Source organism: Schistocerca americana, chromosome X (assembly GCF_021461395.2).
Source record: "Schistocerca americana isolate TAMUIC-IGC-003095 chromosome X, iqSchAmer2.1, whole genome shotgun sequence".
Taxonomy (NCBI): domain Eukaryota; kingdom Metazoa; phylum Arthropoda; class Insecta; order Orthoptera; family Acrididae; genus Schistocerca; species Schistocerca americana.
Window position 1 is genome coordinate 762,546,732 of NC_060130.1, and position 20,458 is coordinate 762,567,189.

Genomic DNA, 20,458 nt, shown 5'->3' on the forward strand with positions numbered 1-20,458 from the left:
GTGCGGCTTCAGCCGAACAAAACTTTATGAGTTTTTCTACGTATCTGTAGTGTGTCGTGACCATATGTCAATGAATGGAGCTACAGTAAATTTATGAAATCGCTTCAATCATTTGTAATAGCCCTGTATATAGGGGTTGTCTTACATTTACAGGTGATGCTCTGGGTGTTGAGGTCATGTGCAGATTTATTTTGAAGAATTTGGAACTGGAGGGCAGGGAAACAATAGTCTCATTTGAACAGGCTCAGATTTCCTGATACACCAAAGTGTTCGATACAGTATCAAAGTTGCTCAAACAGCTGTGTGACGTTTCGACTCTAATGGCAGTAGTACAAAGGATACATAAAAAGCTATGAACTTACAACTACAACAATCTATTTCTCTGCTTAAATTTGACAATTTTTGAAACACGGGAGGAAGTAACATTTAATTCTATCATCTAAATCTCTATCTTGTCAATGAGCCAGTGGGGGTGCAATCAATACATTTGGAAGAAAGAGACATTGTAACATTCTCACATCAGTACAGAAGTGAAATCCGATATGTATTCACAAAAAGAACAGCTGTGCTGTCAGGTCTTACCGTAACCACAACCTCAGAAATTATGTGCTGTTAAGATTATTATTATTATTTCTTTACTTTCTCAGACCTTAGGTCTGGTTAAAAATGGAAAGTGACATGGACCTTCATCAAGCGTGACTTCCTTTCAACTGTACGGTATATGTTACACTGTATTTAGGAACTTACAGGTTATTGAACACGTATCAATAATTACGGATTTCTGTAGTTGTATATATACATATGGATGTAGCTGTATTGCGTTGATGTACTGGTGGATATTGTGTGGTATGACTCCTGTAGTTGATAGTATAGTCGGTATAATGTCAACTTTATCCTGATGCCATATGTCCTTGACTTCCTCAGCCAGTTGGATGTATTTTTCAATTTTTTCTCCTGTTTTCTTCTGTATATTTGTTGTATTGGGTATGGATATTTCGATTAGTTGTGTTAATTTCTTCTTTTTATTGGTGAGTATGATGTCAGGTTTGTTATGTGGTGGTGTTTCATCTGTTATAATGGTTCTGTTCCAGTATGATTTGTATTCATCATTCTCCAGTACATTTTGTGGTGCATACTTGTATGGGGGAATGTGTTGTTTTATTAGTTTATGTTTTATGGCATGTTGTTGTATTATTTTTGCTACATTGTCATGTCTTCTGGGGTATTCTGTATTTGCTAGTATTGTACATCCACTTGTGATGTGATCTACTGTTTCTATTTGTTGTTTGCAAAGTCTGCATTTATCTGTTGTGGTATTGGGATCTTTAATAATATGCTTGCTGCAATATCTGGTGTTTATGGTTTGATCCTCTATTGCAATCATGAATCCTTCCGTCTCACTGTATATATTGTCTTTTCTTAGCCATGTGTTGGATGCGTCTTGATCGATGTATGGCTGAGTTAGATGATACGGGTGCTTGCCATGTAGTGTTTTCTTTTTCCAATTTACTTTCTTCGTACCTGTTGATGTTATGTGATCTGAAGGGTTGTAGAAGTGGTTATGAAATTGCAGTGGTGTAGCCGATGTATTTATATGAGTGATTGCTTTGTGTATTTTGCTAGTTTCTGCTCATTCTAGAAAGAATTTACTTAAATTGTCTACCTGTCCATAATGTAGGTTTTTTATGTCAATAAATCCCCTCCCTCCTTCCTTTCTGCTTAATGTGAATGCTTCTGTTGCTGAATGTATGTGATGTATTCTATATTTGTGGCATTGTGATCGTGTAAGTGTATTGAGTGCTTCTAGGTTTGTGTTACTGCATTTCACTACTCCAAATGAGTAGGTCAATATTGGTATAGCATAAGTATTTATAGCTTTTGTCTTGTTTCTTGCTGTCAATTCTGTTTACAGTATTTTTGTTAGTCTTTGTCTACATATTTCTTTTAGTTCTTCTTTAATATTTGTATTATCTATTCCTATTTTCTTCTGTATACTAGATATTTATAGGCATCTGTTTTTTCCATCGTTTCTATGGAGTCACTGTGGTTATTCAATATGTAATCTTCTTGTTTAGTGTGTTTTCCCTTGACTATGCTATTTTTCTTACATTTGTCTGTTCCAAAAGCCATATTTATATCATCACTGAATACTTCTGTTATCTTTAGTAATTGGTTGAGTTGTTGTTTGGTTGCTGCCAGTAGTTTTAGATCATCCATGTATAGCAAATGTGTGATTTTGTGTGGGTATGTTCCAGTAATATTATATCCATAATTTGTATTATTTAGCATGTTGGATAGTGGGTTCAGAGCAAGACAGAACCCGAAAGGACTTAATGAGTCTCCTTGGTATATTCCACGCTTAATCTGTATTGGCTGTGATGTGATATTATTGGAATTTGTTTGGATATTAAGTGTGGTTTTCCAGTTTTTCATTACTATGTTTAGGAACTGTATCAATTTAGGATCTACTTTGTGTATTTCCAATATCTGCAGTAACCATGAGTGGGGTACACTATCGAAAGGTTTTTGGTAATCAATGTATGCGTAGTGTAGCGACCTTTGTTTAGTTTTAGCTTGATATGTCACCTCTGTATCTATTATCAGTTGCTCTTTACATCCTCGTGCTCCTTTGCAGCAGCCTTTTTGTTCTTCATTTATAATTTTGTTCTGTGTTGTATGTGTCATTAATTTCTGTGTAATGACTGAAGTTAATAATTTGTAGATTCTTGGTAGGCATGTTATGGGGCGATATTTAGCTGGGTTTGCTGTGTCTGCTTGATCTTTAGGTTTCAGATAGGTTATTCCATGTGTAAGTGTATCAGGGAATGTGTATGGGTCTGTCTGTTAAATAATTTAGTTAGATGTGAATGTGTTGAGGTGAACTACTTTAGCCAGAAATTTGCTATTTTATCATTTCCAGGGGCTTTCCAATTGTGTGTAGAATTAATTGCTTGGGTGACTTCATGTTGCAAAATTATCACTTCAGGCATTTGTGGTATCATCTTGTACGTATCTGTTTCTGCTTGTATCCACCATGCATGCCTGTTATGTTGTACCAGGTTTGACCACATGTTGCTCCTGAAGTGTTCCATGCCTGTTATGTTTGGTGGGTTGTCTATTTTAATGTGTGTGTTATCTATTGTCTGGTAAAATTTCTTTTGGTTTGTGTTGAATGTTTGGTTTTGTTTCCTTCTATTTTCACTTTTTTTGTATCTTCTAAGTCGTTTGTAATTTCTGCTTCTTTTCATCTAATTGCTCTATTGCTTCTTCTTGTGAGATTTTACCTAACCTTTTTTGTTTTTTGTCTGATATTTCATTTCTTATAAATTGTGTTAGCTGTCCTATGTCTCTTCTCAGTTTTTCTATTCTGATCTGTAGTCTGTGTTGCCATGCCGGTTTTGTGGGTTTCTTCTGTGTGTTGGTTGGTTCTGATCTCTGCCTAGTGTATATATTTAGTGTAGTGAGTGCTCCTACATAAACCAGTAGTTGTAACTCTTCCATAGTTGTGCTTTCATTTATTTTGTTGTGTATGATTGTGTTGATAGTTGTTATTGTTGTTTTGACTTGTGGGTCATTTGGTGGTCTATGCAAGAATGGTCTAATGTCTGTATTTGTGTCTTTGCATTCTATATATGTCAACTGAAATTTTTCTTCTATATCTAACATGCGTGTCACTTCGTGTTCTATTTGTGCTTGTTCTGGTGGCTGTCGTTTTCCTCTGATTGTTTAATTGATGCGTTTTGTTCTTTGTTTGTTTGCTCTGGGATGTTTGAGTCCATTACTGTATTTTCTTCTTCTTCTAATTGCACATTATTTTGTTCCAGTATTTGTTGTACTTGTTGCTTGATGTTTTCTAATTCTGACTGGGGTATCCTGTTATTTTCGATTATTAACGGATCTGATCAGCTAGTTGTCGTTCTGTTAAAAATTTTAATTCTGGGTATCTGGTATTAAATGTTGTGTATACTTGTGATCTGTATCCAGTTGTGTTGGTTCCTAGGTTTGTTGCTTGGTAATAACAGAACATGAGGTGGCAATTAACTTCATCTGACCATCTCATCCTCTGTCTTTGTTTTCCTTCAAGGGTGGTTGCAGGAAGCATATCCTGCAAAACACCTCTATTTGGATTTGAATCATTTTCCAGTTGGCTAGCAGTGTCGTTACCAATGTGGGCGGGCATAGGGTTCAAGCGTCATCCCTGACCATGACGGCGCTTGCCCGAGGGTTCTTTAGTTCTGTCCTGAAACAAGTAGTCACACTAAAAGGGGGGTTAGCCCTATTAGTGGTTTGTTCTTTTCGTCGCCTTTTACGACTGGCAGAACATACCGGAGGCCTATTCTTTTCCCGGGCCTCCACGGGATTATTATTATTATTATTATTATTATTATTATTATTATTGTTGTTGTTGTTGTTGTTGTTGTTGTTGTTATGAATAGTGATACCATAGACAACACGATTTGTAAGAAAGAAGGTAGAAAACAAAACAGTCTGGAAATTAACGAAAACCGTTTCTTTTTCTTTATTTTATTTCTCATTATATTACCAAAATGTAGACAATAAACGGCACACGTATTGAGTAAGTAGAGTGAAAGCCCGCTTTCACACTTTTAAAGGGATATAAAAAAAGCATAGAGTGCAAGAAAATGTAAAGCGAGGGAAATAATGTTTTAAGCTGTAAAAGTTACATATAGGAATCCCCTTGCACTTTATATATATATATAAAACAAGCATCAAAAGACTTGTCAAGGACTTGTTTACTATCGACAGGGGTATTACAAATGATTGAAGAGATTTCATAAATTCACTGTAGCTCCATTCATTGACATATGGTCACGACACTACAGATACGTAGAAAAACTCATAACATTTTGTTTGCCTGAAGCCGCACTTCAGGTTTCTGCCGCCAGAGCGCTCGAGAGTGCAGTGAGACAAAATGGCGACAGGAGCCGAGAAAGCGTATGTCGTGCGTGAAATGCACTCACATCAGTCGGTCATAACAGTGCAACGACACTTCAGGACGAAGTTCAACAAAGATCCACCAACTGCTAACTCCATTCGGCGATGGTATGCGCAGTTTGAAGCTTCTGGATGCCTCTGTAAGGTGAAATCAATGGGTTGGCCTGCAGTGAGTGAAGAAACGGTTGAACGCGTGCGGGCAAGTTTCACACGTAGCCCGCAGAAGTCAACGAATAAAGCAAGCAGGGAGCTAAACGTACCACAGCCGACGGTTTGGAAAATCTTATGTAAAAGGCTAAAGCAGAAGCCTTACCGTTTACAATTGCTACAAGCCCTGACACCCGATGACAAAGTCAAACTCTTTGAATTTTCGGTGCGGTTGCAACAGCTCATGAAAGAGGATGCGTTCAGTGCGAAACTTGTTTTCAGTGATGAAGCAACATTTTTTCTTAATGGTGAAGTGAACAGACACAATGTGTGAATCTGGGCAGTAAAGAATCCTCACACATTCGTGCAGCAAATTCGCAATTCACCAAAAGTTAACGTGTTTTGTGCAATCTCACAGTTTAAAGTTTACGGCCCCTTTTTCTTGTGCGAAAAAAACGTTACAGGACACGTGTATCTGGACATGCTGGAAAATTGGCTCATGCCACAACTGGAGACCGACAGCGCCGACTTCATCTTTCAACAGGATGGTGCTCCACCGCACTTCCATCATGATGTTCGGCATTTCTTAAACAGGAGATCGGAAAACTGATGGATCGGTCGTGGTGGAGATCAAGATCAGCAATTCATGTCATGGCCTCCTCGCTCTCCTGACTTAACCCCATGCAATTTCTTTCTGTGGGGTTATGTGAAAGATTCAGTGTTTAAACCTCCTCTAGCACGAAACTTGCCAGAACTGCGAGCTCGCATCAACGATGCTTTCGAACTCATTGATGGGGACATGCTGCGCCGAGTGTGGGAGGAACTTGATTATCGGCTTGATGTCTGCCGAATCACTAAAGGGGCACATATCGAACATTTGTGAATGCCTAAAAAAACTTTTTGAGATTTTGTATGTGTGTGCAAAGCATTGTGAAAAGATCTCAAATAATAAAGTTATTGTAGAGCTGTGAAATCGCTTCAATCATTTGTAATAACCCTGTAGTAAAAACTGCTGATATAAATGGACCTGATAACTAACTGGGAAGTGGGAATGTTTCATTCATTTTCATATGCCATAATCAATGTTTTTGAAAGCCTGCAGCTGCCATTCATTATTTAAATAATGGAACACTGCACTTGTTGCATATTTTTTCATGCTTAACATGACGCATTTCAAGGATTTTTTCTCGTTGTCAAGAGCAAATGTGTACATAACTATTTTGTGTGGCATTTGAATATGTGTTATTCTGTGTCTCTTGCACTGTAGTTGTCTTTTTGAGGTTATCAGGTACTATACCTCATCAGTTATTTGGAAACACAAACACGTGAAAACTGTCACTCACATTCTTTGTTTGGATAACATCACAAAAAATACATATGCAAATACTGCACTAGACAACGAGAATAAATTCTCGAAACACATTTTGCTCAGCATAAATAAAATACATAACTGGTGCTGTGTTTAAACTGAAAACATTTGAGCAACATAAAGTGAATGACAGTGTCAACTAGTGCTCCAAGTGTCCATACGCTGAGATGCGCTAAATATGGTTTGACAAAGTGTCACGATGATCATAACAATCATGAAACTGTGTTTGGGCAGTAGAGACAGTTTTGAGATGTTGTGATTGGTCATATCTTCATTAAAACGAACCTAGTTACTCCCATCAGCCACCATGCTGAGCAAAGCTTGACAGCAGTGGGAGATACGGCACGAATTGTTCCAACTCATACATTTACCAGTTCAAATCTGCTGATTAGAGTGCTCTGGTGTCAAGAAACTTAACCACATAATATTTGTAAACACTACTGGATGGCCAGCATATTGCCAGTGTCATTTTTTCTCTACAAACATTTTTTTGTAATGCGTAAATCACTGGAAAATTATAAATGTGTTGGTGTAAAATCAGGTGAAAATTAACATTGTTGGCATAGGAAATATGATGGGACCAATAAAAAATGTCATAAGCAACGGGAAAACGTTAATTCTGGGAACATAAAAGCCAGGTTATACTGTATACTGTTAACTTTTTAGGCAGATACTTTATGCCAGTACAACAGCCAATTTTGGTTAGTCTGATTATGTTAAAAATATATTATTGTCAAGGAGCCTCTCTTTAAATAAATAAAAAAAATTTAAAAAAAGGGGGGGGGTGCGGTGGGGGGATGTGTGTCATACTCTGGTAAATATGGTAAAATGTGATGGCAGCACATGGTGATGTATGCCTTATGTAGGTCCAAAAAGACTGCAGTGAGGTGTTGATGTTTAAAAAAGGCTGCCAGATTGTTGTTTCTAACTTAATGAGATAGTTAGTTGTAGATAGTCCCTCCTGAATACCACTCTGATGCAAAGCCCCATTATTCCAGAACCCAACATAACTGGTGGGCTACCGTTATTATCACACACTGTGCAGAGCACGCTGGCAAGGCTAACTGGTCAGCAGCATAGTTACAATATGGTGGTTTAAAGGAAATAGTAATATACTAATGTCATAGCGTGCATGACTAACGTAATTATAAGAGTAGGATGGAAGCTAAGCGAAATTACAATTCTACTGTTTTAACACTCGCAGCCACCTAGGCTTTGGGTATGGGTCTGAGAAATATTAGCAATGAGCATGTATTGATGAACCAGTGACAATACTGTACAATCAATGGTGAACAGATTGCACAATATGCCAACATAACCACAGCTTATCATTTATAAAACAAAAAATTTATCAAGTGTAATAGTTACAAACGTAATCATAATTGTGTAGCCAATGGTGAGTATGCATAATGTGCTACCTAAACACCCACTGTCAGTTATAAACAGAAGAACAGAGTCAAGTCAAGTGTAATAATTGTTAAGACATAACATATAAATATATAATTATAAGACGTAACATATACATATATACCTACATGTTATTAATATTTTTAAATATAGAAGAAACATAATATGATGACGGATAAACACAAATAAGGGTATTTAAAGAAAAATTTATAAGTTTTCTTAAAATAAGGGTGTTTGAAGAAAAGAAATTCATACCTTTTCTTTAAATGCTCCTACTTATGTCTATCCAGTCATCATAGCATGTTTCTCACATACTTTTTTTAAAAAGTACATACAGGCATATATGTATGTGTTATGTCATATAATTATTACACTTGACTAACTCCATTCTTCTGTTTATAACTGACAATGGATTTTAAGGTAGCATATTATGCATACTCACCTTTGGCTATGCAATTATGGATTACTTTTATAACTATTACACTTGATGATATTTTTGTTTCATAAATGATAATCTGTATTTATGTTAGCATATTCTACAATCTGTTCATCACTGACTATAGAGTATTGTCATTGGCTCATCAAAATACGCTCACTGCAAATATGGCTTTGATGGATTAGTGAATTGTATAAGGGGGAAAAAAAGGGGGGGGGGGGGGGAGGGGAGTCATTTACAGCGGGCAACTTCATCAGCCGTTGTGTATTGAGCGCTTGTAAGACATAATGACAATCTAGGAGGAGAGCAAATACACGTTAAGGTTACATTTTTCCATACATGTAATTTATATTGGTGAAATGCACCATATCGTCGTATATGAATAAGATGTAAGGATTTATCTTTGTGATTCCTATACTGTTTAATGTGTGTTTTAAATTTTGTGAAACACATTTCATGAGATTAATTTCAAAATATTTCAACATATCGCCAGTTAATATTATTACATCACCTGATGCGTACATAACAAGTCGAAAAGGCTCTGTGGTGCCTCAGTTCGGATGATGTAAGGCCGTCAACTTGGCATGTATTTTTAACTTAACTGGTGCCGGGTACGTTGTACTTTTCCTTTTTATTCATTTGGCAATATATCTGGGAGCATTATGTTCTATAAATGACAAACCAAGTGGAATATTTTGATGTAACTACACTTTGTTCTCAAAATTTCAGTGACAAATTTATGTGAACAGATATGCAAAGGAATGTGAACTTATTTGTAAAAACTTTGGGTCATCCCAAAAAATGGTTATATCTTATGCAGATTACCAATTACCTATTTCCTTTTCATACAGTGCAATGTCAATATGAAGATGACCGCACAATTTTGTCAAAACTAGTAATTGGAGTAAAGGTCCTAAAATCAAGCAATCTTTGCTGTCACAGAAAATATATACAAACAGAGACCACCCCAACAACATGTTTAAGTTAGATAGTAAGATGCCTTTAACTTCTTGTTTATGCCTTTGAAAAGCAGCAAGATAAGAACAGGGCATTAATGTGCTTGCAAAGTGGGTCACACGGTGTTCACCAAGAACTGCTGCCACAGTACATATACCACCCTGAAGGAAGAAACCCAGAACAGTTGTTTCTCTCTGGCAGCCCAAAAGACTACTGAGCTTGACCCACATTTGGGATGAAGAAACATACATTCCCATCCACAATGTCATCAATGAAGTCTAGTCTGGCAGAGAAGGGAACGAAGATAACAGAAGATGTATCCACCCATCAGTTGGCTCTTCGAAGGGGCCAGTGTGGTAATTTGTCCCTCTGGTGGAGCCAATTAAGTGACATGGTCATCAAAAATTTTTCAAATGGCTCTGAGCACTATGGGGCTTAACATCCGAGGTCATAAGTCCCCTAGAACTTAAAACTACTTAAACCTAACTAGCCTAAGGACATCACACACATCCTTGCCCAAGGCAGGATTCGAACCTGCGACCGTAGCAGTCATGCCGTTTCGGACTGAGCGCCTAGAACTGCACGGCCACACGGTCATCAGAAAGTGGTAATAAATATGAGGGTAATCCCAAAAGTAAGGTCTCCATAGCACTGGAGCTGCAAGGTAACTGTTGACCACACTGTTTCTGTGCCCGGACAAGCACCTGCTCAGCACAAATGGAGATACGATATCTTGTGCATCAACAATAAAATCCCTGCATGGTCAGAGGACTAACACTGTACAGGTACCTGACCGCTGCCCAAATGGACTAGTTACCTAGTAATTGGCAACCCTCGCACTATCGACTGCATGATCTGAAAAAAATTTGAAGTATTGGAGGTAAAACCTAGATGCAGGAAATGAAGATAAATTAACTGAAATTAAGTGGTATGAAGTGTGGGAATGAAATGGTAGAAGCCAGGATCAACGCCTGACGAGCAGGGAATACATCCTACAAAATTAGTCAGAAAAAAGATATAATTAGAGTAAAATGGCAGTACAGAAATGTAAGGAGGACTGCAAGGTTTGGGGACCCATGCTCACAACACACATGCTTCCATAATAGTTCTGAGCCCACTGTGGGGTGGCCTATAGTTCAGAAAATTGGAAAGTGCATTGCAGTATGTTTAGATTGCAAAATCTATATACTATCCCATCCAAAATTCATTCTGGCTCTTGAAATGACAACTTCAAGCATAAAAAGGAGATTTGCAAAATTACCTCTGTTGTTAGTTGCTTGCTCATCTGTAATTGCTATACTCCGTGTATTTCTTCCACTCTTACTAGAACCTGTTGAAACAGGCATGTTAATAATTCTTGTCACCACCTCAAGAGTTCTTAACACAGAATTCATCGTGTTTGGCAGAGAGGTGCTGCACAGGTCTAGTGAGTGAGTAATTTTAGCCAGGTCGGTCACCAATCCTTTCCGTATCATTATTTTGACAATATGGTTCATACTGCTGCTGTAAAGAAGGAATGTATACAGACCACAGCTTACTGCTCATTTATAAAACTAAATGAATGTAAATTTTGTGTCTAAATAAGGGTTGACTCTGAAAGTATTCCAGGAATGACTGACACACACACACACACACACACACACACACACACACACACACACACACACACACACACACACACACACAGTGTCTGCTTAACATTACCTATAATGAAGCCTTGGAACTTCAACAGGGCCTGGAGAATTATATATAATTGAAGACACAAGTGCACTCAGCTGCTGAATTCGTGTATGCTTTTCTGAGCACTCGTACCAATTGACACATCGAACCAATGCAGATTTCACCTGTAACAATTAGTTCATATTTGACAAACTCTAGGAAATTTCAGCATTGCTCAAACAGCAATTTATTTGTGTGCGAAACATTAAGCTTAGATACAAAGAAAAACAAATAAGGTTTATTAACTTTGCAGAAATCAATGATATTGTTATTAAAACAGTTGTTATATTTGAAGTTACATTAGAATTGACACCTATGAATTTCATTTGACTAGTGCAGCTCCGTACTATTCTACCCCTTCATAACCTAGTGATAAATTAACACCATTCTTACAATTACCTCCAAACTAAAAATTTTATAATACTTTTCTTTTTCTTTAAGAGAAAAAAAAAATCCTGATTCACACAATTAAAATTGATTCATTATGTTCTCACATAGTCAGTGGACATCTTTGTTTTATTTCTAATTCAAGCAAGCACAATTTTTTGCATTTTTCCTTGGTTTCATTATTAATTTTGTAAAGTTACTATACCTCCGAGATCACTGTTCCTTGAACATCTGATGCATGACTGCATGAAGCAAGTGCAACAATAAGTACTCGTGCCATTGTTGAACACTCTTTGTCAGCTGGTTCCTTGCTCATAAGGAAGTTATCTAGCATGAAAGCCAGTGCTGAACACTCCTGTTAAAATAAAAAATTGTTTACTAGTCAGAATACTTGTTTTACAATCTTGTTCAAATTTAGTAATTCATAAATTTTACTAGCAAGGAATGACCTTACCTCTTTAACCAATTCTGTCTGTCCAGCAGTGTAAACGTGATCACTTATAACTTTTGCAAATGCCGAATAAGACTTCGCAATATCTGCTAAAATTTTAAGAATTGCTGACTTAGTTAGGAGTGGGCGTCTCCATGCCTGGGATGAACTGCCTTCTGTGGTCTTCAGAGAAGTTTTTGTGTTTGAACTTTCTTTATTTTTTATCTAAATCATAAAACAAAGTACATGCATTATATCTTATAATTTTGTTACTCAATTTGAACTTACACAGTTTATAGTCAAACCTAAAAAGGTTAAAGGCAGTGTGAACGGTGTTTATTAGTACACTCTGTATAAAAAATAAAACCCAGAATTATAAAGTAATAATATCATTTTCAGCTTGGATTATTTATTTAAATTTTTACTTTTCATTATGCTGGTCAAACCAATACTTGGCAGCTGCTTGTATTGCACATTAAAAATTGCCATCCAGCATTCAAATTATTCAGAAGTACTTTGATTATGGCAAAGCCAAATGCCAAATGCCAAATGCTTCTTCAACCAACATAATGACCTGCAATGCATTTAAAAATAAACAATAACTATCTGAAGCCAAATCCAGCAACACATCTGTACGAAAAATGTTTCCATGCTGAAGTTAAGTTCTTTGTAGAAACTGGGCATTATTTCTTCCTTTAAGACACTGTGTGCGTGTGCGTGCATGCATGTGTGCACGCGTACGCACACGCAATGTTTGTCTATAATCTAAAGACAACAAAGTAGACTGAAACATCAAGATATCTGTCTGCCAGTTTGTACTTTGTGAACATAAGTAATTACAATGCCATGGAGATGGCTATAAATAAAACTGAGATTGCATGAATATGGAACACACACCACTACGAGAGTAAGTCAATTATTATCTGCAAAGTAGTTACAAAATTTTATTGTAATCAAATAGGAAACTTACAAGAAATCTTTTTTTGACATGGTCTCCTTGCATTTCAATGCACTACATCAATTGCCGTACAAGCTTCCTGATGACCTCATAAAACATGGTTCTCTGTTGAGCTGTGAGCCAGGAATGAACTGCTTCTTTCACTGCTTCGTCCTAGGCAAATCGACAGCCACTTGATGCCTGTTAGAGTGGACCAAACAAATGATAGCCAGAAGGGCCAAGATTGGGACTATATGGAGGATGATCCAGCACTTCAAATTTGAGTTTTTGGAGTGTTTTAGCCACGTGGGCAGCAGTATGCGGATGGGCATTGTCATGCAACAACACCTTTTGACAGCAATCCTGAGCATTTGTTTTGAATTGCAGGTTTTGGCCTGGCAGCAAGTATCTCACTTTAATGTACACTGTTTATTGATGTGCCCCTTTCCCCATGAAGTTCCAGTACTGGACCTTGTGCATCCCAAAAAACTGTAAGCATTGGTTTTCCTGCGGATGGTTGGGTCTTTAACTTTTTCTTGCACAGTGAATTTGAATGTTTCTATTCGATACTCTGCCATTTCCTCTCCGGCTCATAATGATGGATCCATGTTTCATTACCAGTACTGATCCTGTCTAAGAAGTTGTCCCCTTCATTACCATAGTGATCCAGACATTTCTGCAGATGTCCAAGTGCGTTTTTCTATGCAAATGTGAGAGTTGTTTTGGGACCTATCTTGCACAAGCTTTATGAAACCCAAGTCTGTTGGGGATGATTTCGTAGGCAGAAACATGTCTATTTGTAGACAATGTGCCACTTCATCAATAGTTAATCATCTGTCTAAGAGAATTATTTCATTTCATGTGATTGCTCAATGGTTTCTTCATTTGTGGTGGTAAATAGTCGTCCATCTCCTTCATTGTGGGTAACACTTGTGCGACCATTTCAGAATTTTTCATTCCATTCATAGACACTCCATTGTGGCAAAATACTGTTCCCGTAGTGCACCGAAAACCTTTGATGAATTTCAGCCCCTGATATGCCTTCCAACCGTAAAAAAATGGATCACTGAACGTTGTTTTTCTTTGGTGCAAGTAGACAGTAGAGCAGCCATGATTAACAGCATGGCAGTGATAATGAAACTAACCTAGCAGCTTGAAAATTGCAACGATACCACAACAAATAAACAAAGCATGCGTCATCAATGTAAAATGACAGTCTACCAAAATAACCAAAAATATAACTAAATTGCAGATAATAATTGACTTACCCTCTTAGTTTAGTGGCATACATAATGTATCTTAAAACTATGGATTAGAATAATGTTAAAATTTTCTTTTTCTTTTCACCTACACAGTGGATACAGCACATTCTGTAAGGTGAGGGAGGTATACCTGAGAGTTTTATTTTAAACCATCCAAATGCTCCAAGCATGGTTGCAGTAATGATTACACAGGAAGCAAGGTATGTGCTGGAAACAGTTATGAATGACAGGCTTTCCTAAGCAATCAACAGTTAGTTCTACCACTGCTGAATGCTGCTTTCTGGGGATGGGGGGGGGGGGGGGGGGGGGAGGGGAATGGAGCAGAGAGAGGAGGGAGAGAGGTGGGGCAGCACCCCACTCTCCCAGACATTTTTGCATTTGTAGGGTATGGAGCATCTGACAATCTTGGGTTGTGCTGTACAAATGTGTATGTCATATAGGATTAGTTTGATCCTTGTTTCCTTAATGTTTACTTGTATAAAAAACTATAAGCTGAGTTAAAGAATTACATATTTATAAGTAATGTAGATTAGTCAGACCTACAAAGAGAGCCTTTTAAATATACATATTGAAAAAAAAGGTATGTATAATATGTATTTACCTTCTCTTGAACTTTGCTGCCAACTGATTTCACTTCTACATCTTGAGTATTGTGAGGCTCAATAAGTGCATTCAAAAGATCAATGACAACTTTAACTGAGTCATCATCCCTTGCTTCAGCAGTTGTATTTTTGGATGGGAGGCACTTGACAAGCAACCGCTGGCCTTCATCATCATCTAGGAAAGAACCATATAAGAAGTACATGTAAATTTTGAGTCCTGAGGAATTTTAATACAAAAGCTAAAAATACCTTCCAGCTAACAAAAAAAATCATTAACATAATTCAAAACTTTACACTTTTCCAATACAAACACCTATTGTGCAGCAAGGAAGAAATAAAAGTAATTGTAAAACCTCTCTTAATATGGACAAACTGCGATTCCACAATTATGAATAGTGACAAACAACATTTAAACATGTTGAATCAAATATTATATCTCTACTTCTACTGCTTTTTGCATGTTATAAAATCTAGGCGATTTCAGGAAATGCCACATATGTAGTGGCAATTGAAAACTGGTCTGATGGAGGGAGGGGGGGGTGGGGTGAGGGTGAGGGTGAGGGTGAGAGAGAGAGAGAGAGAGAGAGAGAGAGAGAGAGAGAGAGAGAGAGAGAGAGAGAGAGAGAGAGAGAGGAGAAGAAGAGCAAGCTTATTATGCCGTAAGCCCAAACAATTTTCTAAGTTCGGGTCCCGTAACGTCGACAGATTTGGCATTTTTTGAAATCCAGTTTCCTTCTATTGCAGTTTTGACCATAGTACTTGTTGGTTTCATTGCTAATATATTCAAATAGATCTTTCTCAAAATATAATTCTAGATACACTCTGTGTATCTTTGGGAAATACATTTGGACCCAGGGATCCTTCAATTTATTATTGGTCCTCGGTAAATCAAAGTCTGACCACTGTGCACTGTCTTCTTCATCCGATTCAGCTGAATCAGTTGGCAACCGTAGCATTCGGCAAATTATTCTTGGATGTATTTCACTATCTTCCTACGATTCTACTTCACTTTCATTTTTTTGCCATCCAATGTCTTCTTCCCAATCGGCCAAGTCGTCCGGAACGTCAGACAAGACGTCCGCACATTCATCATAAATAATCCTATTGAGCTTTCATCTGCCATAATGAAAGGGCACAAGCACTTAAACAAAAAACTTGTTGACATGAGTAACTTATTGTTACCTAAACAAAACATCAACAGAATGCAAAAGATACTAAACTGCTATCACCGGCCACTGCATGATACTATGTTCACGGCACCACTGTGGTGTCACCGGCCGTTGACCGCTATTTCACGCACAACACCACTGTGGTGTCAATGGACAGCATAGTGTTAATTGACTTTATTGTGGATTTTTGGTGGAACATTGCAGTAGTAACATAATGAAATAATCATTTGCCTCCTTTCACAAATTTTTACCACATATGACCCAAATTTGGATTCCAGGCACATTTGCCAGCATTACACTGTTTCAAAGCTGTTATCACCACACTATGATGTACTACCATTCATATAATCCACAACCTTGAGTGAGGAATTTAGGCACTAGTTAAAAGAGGTTATAATGGTAAGCAACACAGTAATTGAGTAACAATTCTAAACACTACATGGGGATCACACAGGCCAACTCTTGTAAGGAGTCTAACATTTAATACTTACTTCGCTTTGAGAGGTGATTTATGTCAATCCTTAGAACATCAGATGCAATTTCTGCGTACATGTCTGGTGCACGGCAAACACATGAAGACGTCTGCAGCATGAAAAACAATATCTCCTTGTATGGAGTAGGGTCATTCAGTTGTGCCTGTGTACGTATTACCTAGAATATATTTCAAAATCATTAAACAGTACTAATTCACTGTAATCAAACAAAGAAACAGTTAAAGTAAACCAACAAAGAAAGTATGTGAAATGCTAAATAAATATTTCACCACATTCTGCACTTGAGTCTGTCAGAGCGATTACAAAATAGCACTCATTTATACCACCAGATTAGATACAAATTACTCAGTGTAGCATTACATAATTAAACCCATTTCTTCAATTAGTCCTGCTAAAAAAATTATACAATAACTCTACTTGCACTGCAACAACTAGTTAACCACCTTTTGGGAACAGTGTGATAATGATCTGCCAATACTGTTCTTCCGTATACTACTTTCTTTCACTTTATTTCATATTCTTCCTTGTGGACCCCATGAATACTTGTTTCTTCAAAAAGAGTAGTTAGTTTATTACCTTATAAAAAATTACTAGACAACTCCATCAATGTCTCACATTTTACTAACATACTTTCATTCATTTTTATTTTCAGTCGTACAATTAATTAGATAGTGTCCATGTTGCAGGTGATGTTTCAACCTATGGAATTTGAAGTTGATAACAGAGTAATGGCCTAAGCTGCACAGTTATGTCTGATATATATGGAATTATTCTACAGAATTAGACTCCTAATAATAGGGTACATTATACTTTTAAAATATTTGTGTACTTTGATTTCATACTTCAATAATACACATGCTGATCCAACACAGGTTTGTTTAGATTACAACTGGTATAATGTATATCCTCTCACTGATAATTTATCGTACCTTCTCCATTGTGTGCCTGAGAACAGCATATTCTTCTAGGGCATGTCTTATAAGTATTGTAGCCATATTCAAGGAAGCAGCATTGAATGGACCAGTTGTCAGAGACAGCAAGGTCTGTATACCACCAGCTTCAATAAAAGCTTTCGCTAATTCATAATTTCTTGTGAGACGTATGCAGGCGAACATTGCTGAGTGAAGCGTATCTCTGTCGAGTGAGATCTTCATTAAGCCAACACATGCCCTGCAAGTTCAAAGTTTATTAGAATACTGGAAGTATAATCAACACATTTTGTGTACATGACAAATCTGAAGCAAATACTTTCACAACAAAACTTCGGGGAGGATAGAGCTATATATATATCCTTGTAAGTGTTTCCATAACTTAATATAAAAATATTTTAAGTGAAATTTAACATTGATGCAGTGAACAATATGGTTTATATAAATGTATGAAGATTTTTTGTCTTTTTGGTCTTACTGTGGAACACAGGAAACACATCATGTATAAGTTCTGTAGCAAATTGGTGACGAAGCCAAAGCTGAGAAGCTTTATCCTCTTAGTTTAACGAGACAGGTATGTCATTTGTCTAGTGAAGAATTCAGTCAAACACTGTTTTTAACTGCCAAGTGAGAAGTTTTGGTATTACATGAAATCTATCAATAAGGCTCCAAAGATAAATAAAATCGAGAACTAGATGGTAGTCAAGTATCACTGTATGCTTAAGTGTTCACCTTCCCCAATTTTCCAGTTGCAACCTTTACATTTTACTCAGATGGGTGAAACTCATTGGTACGTCTCACTCAATCTTGATGATGATGATTTCTTAGAACAATCAACATGTGCACATGCACATGCACGCACGCACGCTTCAATCTTATTTCTCTGAATTCACATCACCTACTGCAAAATTACAGCAGGACCATGTCTGTGGTAATTGTTTGTAATTTAAATAGACACAACACAGAAGGGTTCATAAGAAGGTGGTAATCAGAGAAATATCTTACCAGTTTTAATTATTAATTGCTGTAACAATTATATGGGCACCTGAGACTAGTACAGGACGGTCATAAGGTAACAGCTGCATTACAGACAACCATTTCATACAGAATGGCCACAAGGAGAGCAGGGTTGACTTGTTCAAGCCACAAACCACACTATGAGACACTGGAATGTCATCCTGTTAGTTGCACTGTGATTTGATCTCAGTTATTGGACACTGATTGAGGAGTAAAGCTTATGACAGAAAACTGGATGAACAGCTTAATAGAACAACACATTACAATCTGATGATTATTAGCACTGAAGATCCAAAACCACAGAAGCTATGAATGGAAAGTATTCCCAGTAACTGAAATGCCATGACTAAATGCACCTATGCATCTGCTACCTTCCAACACAAACCCATGAACTCAAACTCCAAATGAAAAGTTTGGAAAACAGGAGAAAAGATACTGCTGAAGTAATACTGTGAGCACAGGTCAGGAGTGCGGATGGGCAACAAGGAGGAATCTACCTTTTTCATTACATGATGGATGGCAATGACACCCTGATCGGAGAGGTAAGATTGTATTTCAGCCTCGGTTAGACCGTCAAGCAGCCTGCTGTAAATTACACCAAGGGAAGAATTAAAGTTTAATGTGTCTTGACATGAACAGGGTAGCCATGGAGAAGTGAGGCAGCAAGTAGTAGTTGTGCTTCAGAATCAGAAGCCACCTCTAAAAGCAAAGTGCCATTCTGTAATCAAGAGCAGGATTTCACAGGGTCAGCAATGGAATCAACATCTTTCTGAATAATAAATGGATGGCCGGCCTTCAGGAGCATACAGGGAGGAAGAAGTAAAAAAGAGGAGCCTCAAACACGGAAGCAGTGGAATGAGAGGAGAAGGGAAACAAAGAAAGGAAAAGGGAGCGAAAAAGAAAGTTGAGACTGTTTGCAGGTCAGCGGCAGAATGCAGAACACTCCCAGTAATACCCCAGACGTGTTCCTCAAAGTGAGGGGAAGAAGAATAGCAATAGGATAGACATACAGCACACACGGGAGGAAGTGCTGCAAAGGCTGGGGGCCCATGGTAGCCAAGCACGAACCCGCCAAATAGTGGTGAGCCCCCTGGAGGGGGGCAGGAGCAATATTAATATATGAAAGAAGTATATCACTATACCTAATTATCTGACAGGATCGTGTTGTGTCATACTGTTGAAGATTCACTGGTTTCCTTCGCTCTGAGAAATCTAGACATTCAACATCCATATCTTCACCAGAATTTTCTTTGGTTGATGTTTTCACGTCATTTTTATCCCTGCACTTCAATGACAAAGTTACAGGTCTGCTATTCCCAGTTTCTTCATTTGTCTGTAACAGAAAAAAATGTGTGTGTAAAGCAGAAAAATCATGTTACCTTAGATGAATTACACATGTACGTATTTTGTTGTCATCTTCAAACATCTAGCAATTGTGCAATCTAATATCAGTATCTAATCTCATTAAAATAAACCATGAATATGCATATATAAACTACTTCAGAACTTTGTGCTGTATCTGTAGCATCCAACAGTAGTTATGTGAAATACAGATTATTTGAAGATTTGATGTAAAAACCTGTGCAAAATGTATGACTGGGCGTTATAGATGTCTGAATTTTCTGCACAGTAACATATAGAATAAAAAGGTGCAAGAATTCTTCCCAAAGAGTATGAAGAGGGAAGAAAAGCTCAAACAAATGTGTATGTGCAACAAGATATGAGGAAAACAATTGTTAAGTATTACAGCGAGACCTTTATACAGTTACAGAGTATGAGAAAGGAAGAGAGAGAATAAGATACGGAAAACAGAAACCTGTGTAACAAAACATGTGATAGCATCTAGAGAACTTCTGGAGGTTAGGCAAAACGGGAAAAATTTTGCATGGTACAACAGTGACTGAAATCATTATTTTTATAATATACTAACTAGAGTAAACTTTGCAATGCTACACAATTACTAATGTGTAGGGGAATTGAATACATGTCCCAATCTCTTCCTCTCTCCTCTCTCTGTCCATCACCACCTCCCCCCACCCCTCTCCATCTCCTCTTTCCCCCTTTCTATATCCATTTTCTCTCCCCACCTTTCTGTCCATCTCCTCTTCCTACTCTCTCTTATCTTGAGCCTTGTTTACTGTCTTTCCCAATGAATCCTTGATTGGGAACTGAAGTCACTGAATTTGAATAGGTAAATCTGTTGGGATCACTGGTATACAGGATATGAAAGACCCTTCCTG

General features: G+C 37.4%; 1 protein-coding gene across 1 annotated transcript in view; it reads right to left on the minus strand.

Annotated features, from left to right (window-relative positions):
* The window catches only part of LOC124554679 (E3 ubiquitin-protein ligase HUWE1), a 350,828-nt gene that overhangs the window by 160,951 nt on the left and 169,419 nt on the right, over positions 1–20,458 (minus strand). The window contains exons 25-32 of the mRNA XM_047128297.1: positions 19,361–19,551; positions 17,202–17,442; positions 16,270–16,429; positions 14,609–14,784; positions 11,833–12,033; positions 11,584–11,733; positions 10,977–11,116; positions 10,534–10,775 (exon numbers count right to left, since the gene is read on the minus strand). Coding sequence (XP_046984253.1) covers positions 10,534–10,775; positions 10,977–11,116; positions 11,584–11,733; positions 11,833–12,033; positions 14,609–14,784; positions 16,270–16,429; positions 17,202–17,442; positions 19,361–19,551 — 1,501 coding nt within the window. The remainder of the gene's footprint in view (positions 1–10,533; positions 10,776–10,976; positions 11,117–11,583; positions 11,734–11,832; positions 12,034–14,608; positions 14,785–16,269; positions 16,430–17,201; positions 17,443–19,360; positions 19,552–20,458) is intronic.